Here is a 20,005-nt window from a genome sequence, read left to right as displayed (position 1 = left end):
AGAGCAGGATGGCTGAATAGAATGCTTCAGCAATCAGTCTCCTTGAAAGAACACCAAATTAAACAACTATGCATGCAATAAAGCACATTCATAATAACCAATAAAGTCAGAAATCACAATCACTGGTTTTAACAAAATATCAATAAAAGAGTCATTGAAGAGTGTAGGAAAGATGGTCTTGTATCGCCTACACCAACCCTCCCCCATTGTCCATCAGCACCTCATTGTAAGACAATTTGTTTGCTTACAGGACTGTGAGTTAAGTGAATGGGCTACTTTGCATTGGAACCCAGTCTTGCCCTGTCCCACTGGTATGCAACATAGTGAAAAATTATGCTAGCACCAAAGCAGGGAACATTATAGTGGTTCTGAATGAGGAAAATTCTAAGCTCCAGTGGAAGGAGTCCTGGCTGGCTCTACCACTAGCTGACTAACATGGCCCTAGGCCTGAAGCAAATTTGAGTGACCATCAGGCCACAAGGACTAATAGTCCTTGGAAAAACCCTGGAGCTACACTGTTCTCTCAGAGGCAATTGATTTTGGATGCACCCAACCTAGTGCAACACCAGCTGTGGTGGCCAAAAGAGTGCATACCTCACCCTTCCTTTAACTCCAGGCAATGTAGCTGGTGAAGAGACTTCTGTGGCTTTGGGAAAGGAGTGGGAAGAGTACAGAGAATTTTGTCTTGCAACTTGGGTACCAGCTTAGCTATAGTAAAATGAAGCAACAAGGAGATCCCTGAAGCCCCCAATAACAGGCCTTAGCTCCTGTATGGTCTTTCTAGACCCACTCTAGTCAGAAGGGAATTGACTGTACTGAAGGGAAGAACCCAGTACCAGGAGAATTCCCCACCTTCAGACTGAAGAGCACTTGAGTCTCCTATAAACATAAGTCAGGCAGTAGTTGCCATGAGCCTTGGATGAGACCCAGTACTGTGCTAGCTTAATGTTTAATCTAGCACTTTCCCAGCTGTAGTGTCCACAGGAGTACACATGTTGTATACGATGAAAGATTTTAATACATCTTGAGTCGATTTTTGTATATGGTGAAAGACAGGCGTCCACTTTCATTGTTCTACATACAACAAATCAAATTTTCACATATAAAAATGCTACTTATTTTTATACATGGATTTTGTATCCTGAAACTTTACTGAATTTTTTTTTGGAGTCTTTAGGTTTTTCTAGATATAAGATTATATTATCAGATAACAGGAAAAATTTTGACTTCCTTTTTTCCAATTTGGATATCTTTTATTTCTTTCTTTTGCCAGATCGCTCTGGCTGGGACTTTCAGTACTATGTTGAATAGGAGTGGTGAAGGTGGGCATCCTTGTCTTGTTCTAGTTCTTAGAGGAAATGCCTTCAACTTTTCTCCATTCAGTGTCATATTAGATTTGGGTTTGTTGTATGTGGCCTTTATTACATTGAAATATGTTCATTTTATGCCTAGATTGTTGACACTGTTTATAATAAAACGTTTCTAAATTTTATTAAATGCTTTTCCTGCATCTATTGAGAAAATTATATGTTTTTTTATTTCTGTTTATGTAATATATCACCTTTATTGATTTGTATATGTTAAACCATCCTTATATTCCTAATATAAAACCCACTTGTTTATGGCATATTATCTTTTTGATATGCTGTTGAATTTGGCTTTCTAGTATTTTGCTGAGGATTTTTGCATCTATGCCCTTCAGGAATACTGATCTATAGATTTTCTGTGGTGGTTGTGTTTTTGTCTGGTTTTGGTATCAGGGTGATAGTGGTGTCATGGAAGAATGAGTTATGAAGAATTCTCTGCTCTTTTAACTTCTGGAACAATTTCAAAAGAATTGTTTATTCTTCTTTGTGTGTATGGAATAATTCATCTGCAAGTCCATTTAGTTCTGAGATTACTTTGTTAAAAATTATTTATTACTGATTCAATGTTGCTATTCATTATGGGTCTGCTCAGGTTTTCTATTCCTTCCTGATTCAAACTTGGGAGGTTGCATATTTCCAGAAATTAATTTATTTATTTCCTCTAGGTTTTCTTGTTTGTGGAAGCAGAGCTTTTAATAATAATTTTTAAGGAACATCACACACCGGGGCCTATCACAGGGAGGGGGGAGGGGAGAAGGACTGCATTGGGAGTTATACCTGATGTAAATGACGAGTTGATGGGTGCTGATGAGTTGATGGGTGCAGCACACCAACATGGCACAAGTATACATATGTAACAAACCTGCACGTTATGCACATGTACCCTAGAACTTAAAGTATAATAATAATTTAAAAAATAAAAAATAAAAATAAAAAATTAAAAAAAGAAAAAGAAAAAACATTTTAATTAAATTAAAAGATTCAATTATGATTAAATTTCCTAATAAATGGATCCTACAGATAAAAAAAAAGCATACACTTCAAGTTAAAAAGGTAAATGGAAAATAAAATTATGAAAAAAAAAGAATCTTTGTATTTTTGTGATTTCATTTATAATGTCTTCTTTTGCATTTCTGGTTTTGTTGTAATCTCTCTTTTTTCATTTCTGATTTTGTTGTAATCTCTCTCTTTTTTTTTCATGATTAATCTGGAGAGTGGATTATTTTGTTTATCTTTCTTAAGAACCAAGACTTCTTGTTTCAGTGACCTTTTGTATTTTTACCTTTTCTTTTTGGTCTCTATTTAGTTCTACTAGGAATTTTTTTTTTTTTTTTTTTTTTTACTCATTTTCTTCTGTCAATTTTTGGCTTTTTGGTTTAGTTTGTTCTGTGTTTCTAGTTCTTGGCAGTCCATCGTTAGGTTGTTAATTTGTAATGTTCCTACTTTTTTAGCATAGGCATTTAATGCTATGAACATCCCTCTTGGACTCTTGGAATCTTGGAACTCCTTTTTCTGTATCCCACAGAATTTGATGGGTTGTGTTTTCCTTTTCATTTGTTTCAAAAATTGTTATAATGTCCACCTTAATTTCTTCATTGACACAATAATCATTAAGAAACATGTTTGATTTCCACGTATTTGTATAGTTTCCAAAGTTTCTAAAGGTAGTGATATTCAGTTTTATTCAAGCGTGGCCTGAGAAGATTCTTGATAAGTTTTTAATGTTAAAAAATTCACTGAGACTCGTTTTGTGGCCTAAAATACAAGGTCTATACAAGGTGATACATGGTCTATGTTGGAGAATGTTCCATGTGCTTATGTGAAAAAATATGTACATTTCACAGTTGTTGAGTAGATTTTTCTGTCAAGGTGTGTTAGGTCTATTGCACCTAAAGTCCAAATAAGTTCAATATTTCTTTGTTGATTTCCCATCTAAATGATGTCTAATGCTGTGAGTGGGCTGTTGAAGCCCCACACTATTATTGTATTATTTTTCACCTCTCTTATTAGATATGGTAATATTTGTTTTATGAATCTGGGTGCTCCAGTATTGAGTGCATATATACTGAGTAATGTTATATCCTCCTGTTGAATTAATCCTTTTATCATTATGCATTGACCTAATTTGTTTTTTTAACGTTTTAATTTAATATCTGTTATATCTAGTATAGATTTAGCTACTCCTACTCCTTTTTGGTTTCTACTTCCATAAAATATCTTTTTTCAATCCTTTCCTCTCAGTCTATGTATGTATTTACAGAAAAGGTGAGTTTCTTGGAAGCAGCGTTTAGATGGATCATGTTTCTTATATTTTCTGCCAATCTATCTCTCTTTAGTAGAGTATTTAATCCATTTGAGGTCAAGGTTAATATTTATATATGAGGTTTATTTTCTGTAAGGTCATTAAATCTTTTCTAGTTGTTTTATACATTGTTTGTCTCTTTTTCTCTGTTTGTCTTTATGGTTTGGTGAAATTTTGTTGTATTCACAATTTGACTTTTCTTCCTCCTTTGTGTGATTGTTTTATAAGACCATTGAGTTTTATATGTTAATGAGTTATCATAATCATGAACATATACCTTTTGTTTCCATGTCAAGGACATTTTTGAGCATTTGTTTTAGGTCTTGTCTAGTGGTGATAAATTCCCTCAACAATTGCTTGTCTGGAAAAGACTTTATTTCTCCTTCATTTATGAAGGTTAATCATGCTGGATATAAAATTTTTAATTATATTTTTTCTTTCAGCAATTTGTAAATCCCATTCCATTTTCTTCTGACCTGTGAGGTTTCTGCTAAGAAGTTCATTCTTAGTCTGATGGGGTTTCTTTCATAGGTGACTAGATCCATTTTTCTTGCTGATCATGAAAGTATTTCTTCTATAATGACTTTAGGTATTCTGATTTAATATGCCTTTTTGCAATGTATTTGTCTTGGGATTGTTGGGACTACTATATCTGGATGTCTAAATCTCTTGCTGCACTTGAGATGCTTCTATAAATAATTTTCTTAAATAGGATTTCTAAACTTTTTTTAAACCTTTCTTTCTACGCCAGTAATACCAACAAATTGTAAGTATTGTTATTTTTGCACACTCATCTTAAGGGCTTTGTTCATTTGTCTTTATTTTTGTTTGACTAGATTACTTCAAAAGATGTGTCTTCACATTTTGAGAGTCTTCCTTCTGCTTGGTCTTTGGAATGTTTTTGTAACCCCTTCAATGAGTTTATAAGTTCCAAAATGTCTGTTATTATTACTTTTTTTTTTAAGAAAATCTATCCTCTTAGTAATTTCATATTAACAGCCTAAATTGATATTCTAATTTCTTTGTATTGCTTTACAAATTTCCATTTAAGGGCCAGATGTGGAGGCTCATGCCTGTAATCCCAGCACTTTAGGGAGCCAGCGTGATTGGATCACCTGAGGTCAGGAGTTTGAGATTAGCCTGGCCAAAATGGTGAAACCCCATCTCCACTAAAAATACAAAAATTAGTCAAGCGTAGTGGTGTGTGCTTGTAGCCCCAGCTACTCAGGAGTTTGAGGCAGGAGAATCACTTGAACAAGGGAAGCAGAGGTTGCAGTTAGCCAAGATTGCACCACTGCAGTCTAGCCTAGGCAACAGAGCGAGACTCTGTCACAAAAAAAAAAAAAAAAAAATCACTTTAATTTCATTAAGCCTCTTTAAAGTCAATATTTTGATTTCCTTATCTGGCATTGTGAAGATTTCTTTTGCTCAGAGTCTATTGTGTTAATATGAGGGTGTTATAGTACATTTCTTTTTCAGGCTTTCTGCATCGATACACTGATTTCTGAGCAACCAGGGGAATAGCGGATTCTTCTTATTTTTGAATTTACTTTTATTGAGTGTTGAATTTTGTTTTTGAATATATGACTATGATAATAACTACAATCATTTTTAAGATATAGTATAGAAAGAAATAAATGTTATAGTGCAAATGCAAAAGAAACTGCAAGAGAAGTTGGGATGATTATTGAGTATAAAAAGAGAAGGAATAAAGTCCAGTATTTGATAGCACAATTGGGTGACTACAGTTTAAAGTACTTTGTTGTATATTATAAAACAACTAAGAGAGTGGAATTGGAATGTTACAACACAAAGAAATAATAAATGTTTAAACTGACAGATACTCCAGTTACACTGATTTCATAATCACACATTGTATGTATGTGTCAAAACATCTATACCCCATAAATACATACAACTATTATATAGTCACAAAATTTAAAAATTTTAAATTAGGTCTGTAATAAAAAAGAGCTACATTAACATTAAACAGTATGGTTTAGAAAATGGCCACATCTCTTTTCTACCTATTTTAAGTGATTATTAATGAGCAACATGGTAAAGTGGTTATGACCACCACCTCTAAATCTGGCATCATGATTCAAAGTAAGAGGAGAACAGATTTTTCCCTTCTCTTTTTTTTCCAGATTTGTAATTACAGGACCATTTTTGACAGTCAGCATGTATGTTAACAGTTTATCCAAATTATAAGACAGTGTCTTCTGGAAGTGAACTCAAAATAAACTTTTTGCTTTTGATTTCAGCTTTAGTTTTCATCTAAAGTTCTGACTATAAACTTTCATCTCAGAGCCAAACATCCTCACCTTGTGAATTTTTATAAACGTTTTGTTCTGAGAGATTTCCAAAGTGTTTCTACAAAGAAAACTGTCTATTTTAAAAAATTTAAAAATTAACTATTTTTTTAAGGTAGAGGGGATCGTGTGAGTTCTGCCTTATGGAAGGGCTACTCTATGTGAGATACCTTATAAAAAATATTGTTAATCCACAAAATAAATCTGTAACATAGGTATCAATAGCTTAACTTTATGTATGAGTAAACTGCAGAATAGCTAAGTAACTTGCCCAAGATAACAAAACTAGGAGGTAACCTGCACTTCAAATTTGGATGTGTCATGCTCTAACACAAATATTCCCATTGGCAGAAAACATTCCTATATTCACAAAAGTTAAATTCTCCAGAATGTTGAATTTATCTTATATTTCTCAAATTGTTCATATTTAAAGTCTTCAGCAAGCCTGAAAAAACCTGGCATAACGAAAGCTTCTTTCACAAGTACCTGTATCAGTCTGGAACTTGACAACTGAAGTTACCCAATCACTTTATGCTTTATTGAAACTTACATGTTCTCAGTACCCAGAACACAACATACCTCATTCCCCTATATCCTTGTTCATGCTGTGGTTTCCCCTCTGCCTGGCATAATCTTTATCTCTTCTCTACCTGGCTAAGGTTTCCAAATCATTCAAGATTTGGGAGACTGCAACTCCTCCATCAAGAAGCCTTCGTTGACTTCCATATAGGAATGGGCACACTCTGTGTGATCACACAACCATATATGCTTATGCTAGAAAAGCATTCACCAAACTGTGCTTTCTTTAAATATTTTACTATTTTACTTATTTTTTCACGAGTTTCTTTTCCCTACACCTCTAACATATGGCCCACAATAGAAGCTCAATAAATGTTTACACAAAGAATAAAGTAAGGAAAGGAAGAGGCAAACATACCTTCCCATCATGTCCCTTTGCTGACATCATTGTGATCCACAACTGAAAAGAGTACTTCATTTTCTTCAGTTTAACATGTTGAACTGAGGCTCCTAGAATAGTTTCAAGGTGAACCACAACCTTATAAAAGAAAGATATAAAAATAGACAAGCATGATTAGAAGAGGAGATACTACTGAAGAGTGACATCAGCAAGATAGCAGACCAGAAAGCTCCAGGCCCTCATTGCCCCATGGAAACACCAAAACAAAACAAAACAAAACAAAACAAAACAAAAACAAACAAACAAAAAAACCCCACCAGATATAGAGCAAAGTAGTTTTGTGAGAACTCTAGAAACAAGCTAAGAAGCAACCACGGAAATGCCAAAAACAAACAAACAAAACAAAAAAACACAAAAAGCTACACTCAAAATGCTAGAAAATTTCATGTCATTTCTGCTTGTCCTTGTCCCACTGCCTCTCTGACACAGCACTGAGTGTCTGAAAGAATCCATCATATTATTTGTTCCTCCATTGGAATGAAAGAATATGAATGGAACTTGCTTGTAAAGTTCTAGCCTCTCTGGGGACAGTCTGAGAAACTGGTTTGTCTTTTCTGACTTGGAATACTGACTAGAATTCAGTATAGTGTAAACTGTAGGTTGGAAAATGCTTAAAGCAGTGGTGAAAGCTATTGCACAAATGAATTGCTGGGTTACTGCAGATATCTGGGTACCTGTGAGCAAGAGATTATATGCATGGAAATAAAATACAACTTAAGCTCTGAGAAGAAGCAGAAGTAAGACACTGCTGATCATTGTTAGGACCCACCAGACCACCCTTCTTTGCTTCTAGACCTATAACTAGACTCAAGTCTCATCAGGTCATGTTTTTTTTTTTTTTTTCTAATTTATATAGACATAAATCCAGGGAATATGCATGACAATGGATATTAAAAGTATGGATAGTCGTGGAAGAAACACAAACCTGAAACAGGCCAAATATATTGATATAGGCCCACAAAGGAGAGAGTCTGGATTTAGTGTTGTAGCTCAGTGTGTCAGAAAAACTCTAAAAAAGTTTAGAAAAACATAGACGAAAAGGTGTCCTACACTAAATGAAGTTGAAATTCCAGTCCTGCCTTGACCTACTGTAGAGGAAAGAATCCAAATTCTTAGGGATATTTATCATTTAAGACCTTCTTCCCCACCTTGGGAGGGTACTGGGAACAATTCTTAGCCACAATTATGAGAAATAAATTTTTGTGGGAACCCTATCATCTTTGAAGATCACTTTTCTCTGTAGGTCAGAAATTGCAAGAAGGATTGATAGCATTGAACTAATAAAATAAATTTAATAGAAATAATTCGATTCCCAAGTGGCAGGGGCCAAGTGACAGCACTTAACTGACAAAAACTAGGTAAGCAGAAGAGTCAAAGCAGCAATCAGAATAATCTGACTGATACAGACCTATGACATTGGTTAGTTAAGCACGTTTCTAGTAGTGAGACAGATAATAAGTCCATTATATTCTTACTAAATCTGTATAAGCAGAGGAGTCCTAGGTCAATTGATCAAAATTCTAGCTTGTAACATAAAACAGAGTCATGGCCCTTCAATCAATTCCCACGCTTGAGCCAGTTTACAGACTCACACCCCTTGAATGAAGGGAAGAATGGGTCTCACCACATGCCCAACAACATATAATGTCAATCTTTGGCATGGAACAATTAGGGAAAAATAATCAGAAGTTTTGGAGAATATTGTACATAGGTTCTGAACTGATACTAATGCCAGGAGACCTAAAATGACACTATAGTCTATAGTTAGAATAGTGGCTTATGGAGGTCAGGTGAACAAAAGAGGTGTTTGTGTTTTTGTTTTAATATTTATAATTTAGGAGGAAGTACTTTTGTTACATGGATATATTGCATAATGGTGAAGTCTAGGGTTTCAGTGTAGCCACCAACCTAATAATGTACGTTGTATCCACTAAGTAATTGTTCATCCTTCATCCCCACTGATCTCTCGCATCCTTTTGAGTCTCCAATGTCTATTATTTTACTCCTTATGTCCAGTTCTATACATTATTTAGCTTTCACTTATAAGTGAAAACGTGGTATTTGCCTTTCTGTTTCCGAACCATTCACTCAAGACAATGGCCTGTAGTTTCATCGATGTTACTGGAAAAGAAAAATGACTTTATTCTCTTTTTTAACGGCTGAGTGCAATCCATTGTATATATACACCACATTTTATCCAATAATCCATTGATTCACACTTTAGTTCATTCTATATATTTTCTGTTGTGAACAATGCTGCTATAAACACATGAGTGTAGGTACCCTTTTGTATAAAATTTATTTCCTTTTGGGTAGATAACCAGTAGTGGAATTGTTGCATAGAATGGTAATTCTATTTTTAATTCTTTGAGAACTCTACCTACTGTATTCATTACAAGTTATACTCGTTAATATTCCTACTAAAGCTTATGAGTGCTTCCTTTTTTCTCCACACTCTCCCATATCTGTTATTTTTTGACTTTTGAATAATAGCTACTGTGGTGTAATATAATAGCTAATCGAAATTTTAATTTGCATTTCATTGATTAGCAATGTTAAGCAGTTTTTTATACGTTTGTTGGCCATTTGTATGTCTTCTTTTGAAAAAGCCTGTTTATTCCATTTGCCTACATTTTAGCAGAATTATTTTTTGTTGTTGAGATGTCTAAGTTCTTTGTGGAACCTAGTTATTAATATTTTATTGGATGTATTGTTTGTAAATATTTTATCCCATTCTGTACGTTGTCTGTTTATTTTGTTGATAATTTCTCTTGTTGTAAAGAAGCACTTTAGTTTAATTAAGTCCCATTTGTCTATTTTTGGTATTGTGCATTTGTTATTAAGGTCTTTATCATGATATCTTAGCCAAAACTGATGTTCAGAATACTGTTTCTTGTTTTCTTCCTGTATTTTTGTAGTTTTGGTCTTACATTTAAGCCTTTAATACATGTGTGAAAATTTTTGTATATGGTGAGAGATACAGGTCCAGATTTATTCTTCTGTGTATGGCCTCTCAATTTTCCAAGAACCCTTTTTGATTACGATGTCCTTTTCAGAGTCTATCTTTTGTTGACTTTATCAAAGACCAGTTCGCTGCAGGTATGTGGCTTAATTTCTGTGTTCTCTCTTCTGTTCTTTTGATCTATGTGTCTATTTTTATGCTAATACCACGCTTTTGTAGTTTCTATAGCTTTGTAGTATAATTTGAAATTAGATAATGTGATGCACCCAACTTAGTTCCTTTTGCACAGGATTGCTTTGGCTATGCAAGCTCTTTGGTGGTTCCATATGAATTTTATGATTTTTTTCTAATTCTGTGAAAAATTACATTGGTATTTTGATGAGAATTGAAATGAATCTGTAGATTGCTTTAGATAATATAGCCATTTTAATGATGTTCATTCCTCTGTCTCAAGAGCATAACATGTTTTTCAATGTATTTGTGTCATCTCAAATTCCTTTAATCAGTGTTTGATAGTTTTCCTTGTAGGTATTTTTCACTTCCTTGGTTAAATGCATTCCAGGTATTTCATTTTTATAGCTACTGTAAATGCTAACAAACTGACTACTTGATTTGACTCTAAGCTTGATTATTACTGGTAAATAGAAATGCTACTAGTTTTTGTACATTGATTTTGTGTCCTGAAACTTTACTGAATTCACTTATCAAATCTAGGAGTCTTTTGGGTAGAATCTTTAAAATTTTCTGTGTATAAGGTCATATCATCAGCAAACAGAAATAATTTGACTTATTTTTCAATTTAGATGCATTTTACTTCTTTCTCTTGCCTGACGTCCCTGGCTACAACTGCCAGTATTACGTTGAAAAGGAGTATTGAAAATGGGCATTTTTGTCTTGTTTCAGTTCTTAGAAAGAATGCTTTCAACTTTTCCCCATTCAGTATAAGGTTGACTATGGGCTTGTTATATATGGTTTTTATCACTTTGAGGTATGTTTCTTCTATGCTTAGTTTTAAAAGACTTTTTATAATAAAGTTATGCTGAATTCTATTAATTTTTTCTGCTTCTATAGAGATGCTCGTATGGCTTTTGCTTTTAATTCTGTTTACGTGGTGAATTACTTTTATTGATTTGTGTATGTTGAACCATCCTTTCATCTCTGGGATAAAACTAACTTGATCATGATATATAATCTTTCTGATGTGGTGTTGGATTCAGTTAGTTAAAATTTTGTTGAGGATTTTCACATCTATGTTTATCTGGGATACTGGTTTGTAGATTTTTTTTCTCTTTTATTTTCATATGTTTATAACTGGCATTGGTAATTAGTTGATATTGGCATCATAGAATGAGATAGAAATAATCCTTTCCGTATTGATTTTTTTTAAAAAAATTGTTTCAGTAGGCCTGGAATAAGTTCTGCTGTGTACGTCGGTTAGAACTGAGCTATAAATCCATCTGGTTCTGGGCCTTTCTTTGTTGGGATTTTAAAAATATTATTATTACTCAATCTCACTAGTCATATTTGATCTGTTCATGATTTCTATTTTTTTCTGTTTCAATCTTAGGAGGTTGTATGTTTCCAGAAATTTATCCATTTCCTCTACTTTTTCTAGTTTATTAGCATAGAGTTGTTCATGGTAATCTCCAGTTATCTTATTTCTGTGATATCAGTTATAATGACTCATGTTTCATTTCCAGTGTGTTTATCTGAATCATCTCTCTTCTTCTCATGGTTATTCTAGAGAGAGTTCTGTCAATCTTCATTATTTTTTTAAATAACAAACTTTATTTCATTGCTTTTTAATATTGTTTATTTGCTCTAAATTTCATGTGCTTTTGCTCTCATGTTTGTTAATTTTCTTCTACTAGATTTGGGTTTGGTTTGTTCTCATTTTCTAGTTCATTGAGTAGTGATGGTAGGTTGTTAATTTGCAGACTTTTTATTACTTTGATGTAGGCATTTAACATTATAAACTTCCATGTTAATACCACTTCTGCTGTATTACAAAGGTTTAGGTATGTTTTATTTCCATTTTGATTTGTTTCAAATATTATTTAATTTATGTCTACATTTTATCATTGACTCAAAGATAATACAGGAAATTTTTTTTATTAATATTTTTATTACACTTTAACTTCTAGGGCACATGCGCACAACATGCAGGTTTGCCACATATGTATATATGTGCCATGTTGGTGTGCTGCACACATTAACTCATCATTTACATTAGATGTATCTCCTACATTATATCCATCATTTACACTAGGTGTATCCCTTCCCCGTCCCTGCTCCCCACAATAGGCCCTGGTGTGTGATGTTCCCCTTCCTGGGTCCAAGTGATCTTATTGTTCAATTCCCACCTATGAGTGAGAACATGCGGTGTTTGGTTTTCTGTTCTTGCGATAGTTTGCTGAGAATGATGGTTTCCAGCTGCACCTATGTCCCTACAAAGAACACAATCTCATCCTTTTTTATGGCTGCATAGTATTACATGGTGTATATGTACCACATTTTCTTCATCCAGTCTGTCATTGATGGACATTTCGGTTGATTCCAAGTCTTTGCTATTGTGAATAGTGCCATAATAAACGTATGTGTGCATGTGTCTTTATAGCAGCATGATTTATAATGCTTTGGATATATACCCAGAAATGGGATGGCTGGGTCAAATGGTATTTCTAGTTCCAGATCCTTGAGGAATTGCCACACTGTTTTCCACAATGGTTGAACTAGTTTACAATCCCACCAACAGTGTAAAAGTGGTATTATTTCTCCACATCCTCTCCAGCATCTGTTGTTTCCTGACTTTTTAATGATTGCCATTCTAACTGGTGTAAGATGGTATCTCATTGTGGTTTGGATTTGCATTTCTGTGATGGTGAGTGACGATGAGCATGTTTTCATGTGTCTGTTGCCTGTATAAATGTCTTGTTTTGAGAAGTGTCTGTTCATATCCTTTGCCCACTTTTTGATGGGGTTGTTTTTTTCTTGTAAATTTGTTTGAGTTCTTTGTAGGTTCTGGATATTAGCCCTTTGTCAGATGAGTAGATTGCAAAAATTTTCTTTTTTTTTTTTTTTTTTTTTTTTGAGGCGGAGTCTCGCTCTGTCGCCCAGACTGGAGTGCAGTGGCGCGATCTCGGCTCACTGCAAGCTCCGCCTCCCGGGTTCCCGCCATTCTCCTGCCTCAGCCTCCCAAGTAGCTGGGACTACAGGTGCCGCCACCACGCCCGGCTAATTTTTTTTGTATTTTTAGTGGAGACGGGGTTTCATTGTGTTAGCCAGGATGGTCTCGATCTCCTGACCTCGTGATCCGCCCATCTCGGCCTCCCAAAGTGCTGGGATTACAGGCTTGAGCCACCGCGCCCGGCCATCGATTGCAAAAATTTTCTCCCATTCTGTAGGTTGCCTGTTCACTCTGATGGTAGCTTCTTCTACTGTGCAGAAGCTCTTTAGTTTAATTAGATCCCACTTGTCAATTTTGGCTTTTGTTGCCATTGCTTTTGGTGTTTTAGACATGAAGTCTTTGCCCATGCCTATGTCCTGAATGGTACTACCTACGATTTCTTCTAGGGTTTTTATGGCATTAGCTCTAATATTTAAGTCTCTAATCCATCTTGAATTAATTTTCGTATAAGGAGTAAGGAAAGGATCCAGTTTCAACTTTCTACTTATGGCTAGTCAACATTCCCAGCACCATTTATTAAATAGGGAATCCTTTCCCCATTTCTTGTTTTTGTCAAATTTGTCAAATATCAGATGGCTGTAGATGTGTGGTATTATTTCTGAGGACTCTGTTCTGTTCCATTGGTCTATATCTCTGTTTTGGTACCAGTACCATGCTGTTTTGGTTACTGTAGCCTTGTAGGATAGCTTGAAGTCAGGTAGCATGATGCCTCCAGCTTTGTTCTTTTGGCTTAGGAATGTCTTGGCAATGTGCAGTCTTTTTTGATTCCACATGAACTTTAAAGCAGTTTTTTTCCAATTCTGTGAAGAAACTCATTGGTAGCTTGATGGGGATGGCATTGAATCTATAAATTACCTTGGGCAGTATGGCCAGTTTCACAATATTGATTCTTCTTATCCATGAGCATGGTATGTTCTTCCATTTGTTTGTGTCCTCTTTTATTTCACTGAGCAATGCTTTTTAGTTCTCCTTGAAGAGGTCCTTTACGTCCTTTGTAAGTTGGATTCCTAGGTATTTTATTCTCTTTGAAGAAATTGTGAATGGAAGTTCATTCATGATTTGGCTCTCTGTTTGTCTGTTACTGGTGTATAAGAAGGCTTGTGATTTTTGCACATTAATTTTGTATCCTGAGACTTTGCTGAAGTTTCTTATCAGCTTAAGGAGATTTTGGGCTGAGATAATGGGGTTTTCTAAATATACAATCATGTCATCTGCAAACAGGAACAATTTGACTTCTTCTTTTCCTAACTGAATACCCTTGATTTCTTTCTCTTGCCTGATTGCCCTAGCCAAAACTTCCAACACTATGTTGAATAGGAGTGGTGAGAGAGGGCATCTCTGTCTTGTGCCAGTTTTCAAATGGAATGCTTCCAGCTTTTGCCCATTCAGTATGATATTGGCTGTGAGTTTTTCATAAATAGTTCTTATTATTTTCAGATATGTTCCATCAATACCGAATTTATTTAGAATTTTTAGCATTAAAGACTGTTGAATTTAGTCAAAGGCCTTTTCTGCATCTATTGAGATAATCATGTGGTTTTTGTCTTCGGTTCTGTTTATATGCTGGATTACGTTTATTGATTTGCGTATGTTGAACCAGTCTTGCCTCCGAGGGATGAAGCCCACTTGATCATGGTGGATAAACTTTTTATGTACTACTGGATTCGGTTTGCCAGTATTTTATTGAGGATTTTTGCACTGATGATCATCAGGGATATTGGTCTAAAATTCTCATTTTTGGTGTGTCTCTGCCAGGCTTTGGTATCAGGATGATGTTGGCCTCAAAAAATGAGTTAGGGAGGATTCCCTCTTTTTCTGTTGATTGGAGTAGATTCAGAAGGTATGGTACCAGCTCCTCCTCGTACCACTGGTTGAATTCGGCTGTGAATCTGTCTGATCCTGGACTTTTTTTGGTTGGTAGGCTATTAATTATTGCCTCAATTTCAGAGCCTTCTACTCGACTCTTCAGGGATTCAACTTCTTACTGGTTTAGTCTTGGGAGAGTGTATGTGTCCAGGAAATTAGCCATTTCTTCTAGGCTTTCTAGTTTATTTGCAGAGAGGTATTTATAGTATTCTCTGATGGTATCTTGTATTTCTGTGGGGTCGGTGGTGATATCCCCTTTATCATTTTTTTATTGAGTCTATTTGATTCTTCTCTCTTTTCTTCTTTATTATTCTTGCTAGCAGTCTATCAATTTTGTTGATCTTTTTAAAAAACCAGCTCCTGGATTCATTGATGTTTTGGAGGGTGTTTTGTGTCTCTATCTCCTTCAGTTCTGCTCTGATCTTAGTTATTTCTTGCCTTCTGTTAGCTTTTGAATGTGTTTGCTCTTGCTTCTCTAGTTCTTTTAATTGTGATGTTAGAGTGTCAATTTTAGATCTTTCCAGCTTTCTCTTGTGGGCATTTAATGCTATAAATTTCCCTCTACACACTGCTTTACATGTGTCCCAGAGACACTGGTATGTTGTATCTTTGTTCTCATTGGTTGCAAAGAACACCTTTATTTTGCCTTCATTTCATTATGTACCCAGTAGTCATTCTGGAGCCAGTTGTTCAGTTTCCATGTAGTTGAGCATTTTTGATTGAGTTTCTTAGTCCTGAGTTCTAGTGTGATTGAACTGTGATCTGAGAGACACTTTGTTATAATTTCTGTTCTTTTACACTTGCTGAGGAGTGCTTTACTTTCCACTATGTGGTCAATTTTGGAATAAGTGCGATGTAGTGCTGAGAAGAATGTATATTCCCTTGATTTGGACTGGAGAGTTCTGTAGATGTCTATTGGGTCTGCTTGGTGCAGAGCTGAGTTAAGTCCTGGATTTCCTTGTTAACTTTCTGTCTCGTTGATCTGTCTAATGTTGACAGTGGGATGTTAAAGTCTCCCATTATTATTGTATGGGAGTTTAAGTCTCTTTGTAAGTCTCTAAGGACTTGCTTTGTGAATCTGGGTGCTCCTGTATTGGGTGCATGTATACTTAGGATAGTTAGCTCTTCTTGTTGAATTGATCCCTTCACCATTATGTAATGGTCTTCTTAGTCTCTTTTGATCTTTGATGGTTTAAAGTCTGTTTTATTAGAGACTAGGATTGCAACCCCTGCCTTTTTTTGTTTTCCATTTGCTATGTAGATTTTCCTCCATTCCTTTATTTTGAGCCAATGTGTGCCTCTGCATGTTAGATGGTTCTCCAGAATACAGCAAACTGATGAGTGTTGAGTCTTTATCCAGTTTGCCAGTCTCTGTCTTTTAATTGGACCATTTAGTCCATTTACATTTAAGGTTAATATTGTTATGTGTGAATTTGATCCTGTCATTATGATATTAGCTGGTTATTTTGCTCGTTAGTGGATGCAGTTTCTTCCTAGCATCGATGGACTTTACATTTTTGCATGTTTTTGCAATGGCCGGTACTGGTTGATCCTTTCCATGTTTAGTGCTTCCTTCAGGATCTCTTGTAGGGCAGGCCTGGTGGTGACAAAATCTCTAATCATTTGTTTGTCTGTAAAGGATTTTATTTCTCCTTCACTTATGAAAGTTAGTTTGGCTGGATATGAAATTCTGAGTTGAAAATTCTTTTGTTTAAGAATGTTTATTGCAGCACTATTCACAATAGCAAAGACTTGGAATCAACCCAAATGTCCATCAGTGACAGACTGGATTAAGAGAATGTGGCACATATACACCACGGAATACTATGCAGCCATTAAAATGGATGAGTTTGTGTCCTTTGTAGGGACATGGATGCAGCTGGAAACCATCATTCTTAGCAAACTATCACAAGAACAGAAAACCAAACAGCGCATGTTCTCACTCATAGGTGGGAACTGAACAATGAGATCACTTGGACTCGGGAAGGGGAACATCACACACCGGGGCCTATCATGGGGAGGGGGGAGGGGAGAGGGATTGCATTGGGAGTTATACCTGATGTAAATGACGAGTTGATGGGTGCTGACGAGTTGATGGGTGCAGCACAGCAACATGGCACAAGTATACATATGTAACAAACCTGCACGTTATGCACATGTACCCTAGAACTTAAAGTATAATAACGATAATTAAAAAAAAATAAATAAAAAGAAAAACAATTAAAAAAAAAAAAGAATGTTGAATATTGGCCCCAACTGCTTTCTGTCTTGCAGAGTTTCTGCCAAGAGATCTGCTGTTAGAGTGATGGGCTTCCCTTTGTGGGTAACCCTACCTTTCTCTCTGGCTGCCCTTAACATTTTTTCCTTCATTTCGACTTTGGTGAATCTGACAATTATGTGTCTTGGAGTTGTTCTTCTCGAGGAGCATCTTTGTGGCATTCTCTGTATTTCCTGAATTTGAATGTTGGCCTGCCTTACTTGGTTGAGGAATTTCTCCTGGATGATACCCTGCAGAGTGTGTTCCAATTGGGTTCCATTCTCCCCGTCACTTTCAGGCACACCAATCAGACGTAGATTTGGTGTTTTCATGTAATCCCATATTTCTTGGAGGCTTTGTTCATTTCTTTTTACTCTTTTTTCTCTAAACTTGTCTTCTCGCTTCATTTCATTCATTTGTTCTTCAATCACTGTTACTATTTCTTCCAGTTGATCGAGTCAGTTACTGAAGTTTGTACATTTGCCATGTAGCTCTCATGTCATGGTTTTCATCTCTATCAGTTCGTTTATGAACTTCTCTGCATTGGTTATTCTAGTTATCCGTTCTCCCATTCTTTTTTTAAGGTTTTTAGTTTCTTCGCGGTGGTCACGTGGTTCCTCCTTTAGCTCTGAGAAGTTTGATTGACTGAAGCCTTCTTCTCTCAACTCGTCAAAGTCATTCTCTGTCCAGCTTTGTTCCTTTGCTGGTGATGTGCTACATTCCTTTGGAGGGGGAGATGTACTCTGATTTTTTGAATTTCCAGCTGTTCTGCCCTGCTTTTTCCCCATCTTTGTGGTTTTAACTGCCTTCGGTCTTTGATGATGGTGACGAACTCATGTGGTTTTGCTGTGGGTGTCCTTTCTGTTTGTTAGTTTTCCTTCTAACAGTCAGGACCCTCAGTTGCGGGTCTTTTGGTGTTTTCTTGAGGTCCACTCCAGACCCTGTTTGCCTGGGTATTAGCAGCAGAGGCTGCAGAAGATAGAATATTGCTGAACAGCAAGTGTTGCTATCTGATTCTTGCTCTGGAAACTTCGTCTCAGGGGTGTACTCAGCCATGTGAGGTGTGAGGTGTCAGTCTGCACCTAGTGGGAGATGTTTCCCAGTTAGGCTACTCAGGGGTCAGGGACTCACTTGAGCAGGCAGTCTGTCTGTTCTCAGATCTCAACCTTCATTCTGGGAGAACCACTGCTCTCTTCAAAGCTGTCAGACAGGGACAATGACACCTGCAGAGGTTTCTGCTGCTTTTTGTTTAGCTATGCCCTGTCCCCAGAGGTGGAGTCTACAGAGGCAGGCAGTCCTCCTTGAGCTGCTGAGGGCTCCACCCAGTTCAAGCTTCCCAGTGACTTTGTTTACCTACTTAAGCCTCAGGAATGGTGGGCACCCCTCCCCCAGCCTCACTGCCGCCTTGCATTTAGATCTCAGACTGCTGTGCTAGCAATTAGGTAGGCTCCGTGGGCATGGGACCCTGTGGGCCAGGTGTGGGATATCATCTCCTGGTGTGCTGTTTGCTAAGACACTCGGTAAAGCACAGTATTAGGGTAGGAGTTACCTGATTTTCCAGGTGTTGTGTGTCTCAGTTTCCCTTGGCTAGGAAAAGGAATTCCTTTCCCCCTTGCCCTTCCCAGGTGTGGCCATGCCTCACTCTGCTTCAGATCTAGCTGGTTGGGCTGCACCCACTGACCAGCACTGACTGTCCGACATGCCCCAGTGAGATGATGCTGATACCTCTGTTGAAAATGCAGAAATCACCCATCTTCTGTGTCATTCACGCTGGGAGCTGGAGGCTGGAGCTGTTCCTATTTGGCCATCTTGGGTGCCCCCCTGGAACATATTGTTTAGTTTCTATGTATTTTTACAGTTGAAGAGTTCCTTTTGGAATTGATTTCTAGTTTTATTCAACTGTGGTCTGAGAAGATATTTGATATAAGTTTAATTTCTTAAAACTTATTGAGGCTTGCTTTGCGGCCTAAAATATGGTCTATCCTGGAGAATTTTCCATGGGCCGATTGGAGGAATTCTGAATTGGTTGAGAATGTTCTTTAAATGTCTATTAGGTCTACTTGGTCGAAAGTCCTGTTTAAAGTTTTGCATTTGTTTTTCCTTTTTCTGGCTTGATAATCTGTGTAGTGCTGTCATTGGAATGTTGAAGTCTCCAGCTATTATTGTATCGCTATATCTTCCCTTAGTTCTAGTAATATTTGTTTTGTGATTCTGGGTGCATATATATTTAGGATTATTATATCTTCTTGTTGAATTGAGCCATTTATCATTATATACTGAACTTTTTTTACTGTTCTTTATTTAAAGTGAGTTTTAACTGTCATAGGTATAACTACTCTTGCTTATTTTTGGTTTCTGTTTGCACAGAACATCTGTCTTCACCCCTTTACCTTCAGTCTATAATTGTATTTATGAGTAAGGTGAGTCTTTTTCAAGAATAAAATAATAGATCATATCTTTAACATCTATTCTGCCAATTGTATCTTTAAGTGCAGTATTTAATTCATATATATTCGAGGCTAATACTGATGTGTCATGTTTTGTTCCTGTCATAATTTTAATTGTTATCTAGTTTTTTTGTAAATTCTTTGGCCTGTGAGTTTTATACTATTGTGTGTGCTTATGATGAAGAGTATTGACCTTTTTAACCATATTTAGAACTTCCATTAGCGTTTCTTGTAGAACGAATATAGTCATGATAAATTCGCTCAGCATTTGTTCATCAAGAAAATACTTTATTTCTTATCTCCTTAAGCTGATAAGCAACTTCAGC

The 20,005-nt window shown here is 36.1% G+C and overlaps 1 protein-coding gene across 4 annotated transcripts in view; it reads right to left on the bottom strand.

The window, feature by feature from the left end:
• FAAH2 (fatty acid amide hydrolase 2) overlaps window positions 1-20,005 on the bottom strand; it is a 198,471-nt gene that overhangs the window by 24,574 nt on the left and 153,892 nt on the right. For 3 of the 4 annotated variants that reach the window (XM_077989153.1, XM_001095907.5, XM_015127556.3), the window contains one exon: window positions 6,919-7,038. The exons of the other annotated variant lie outside the window; for it this stretch is intronic. In XM_077989153.1, coding sequence (XP_077845279.1) covers window positions 6,919-7,038 — 120 coding nt within the window. The remainder of the gene's footprint in view (window positions 1-6,918; window positions 7,039-20,005) is intronic. 4 annotated transcript variants of the gene reach the window in all.

The sequence above is a fragment of the Macaca mulatta genome, chromosome X, assembly GCF_049350105.2.
Source record: "Macaca mulatta isolate MMU2019108-1 chromosome X, T2T-MMU8v2.0, whole genome shotgun sequence".
Taxonomy (NCBI): domain Eukaryota; kingdom Metazoa; phylum Chordata; class Mammalia; order Primates; family Cercopithecidae; genus Macaca; species Macaca mulatta.
The sequence above is the reverse complement of the archived record's forward strand: the minus strand, read 5'-3'. Positions and strand labels throughout refer to the sequence as shown.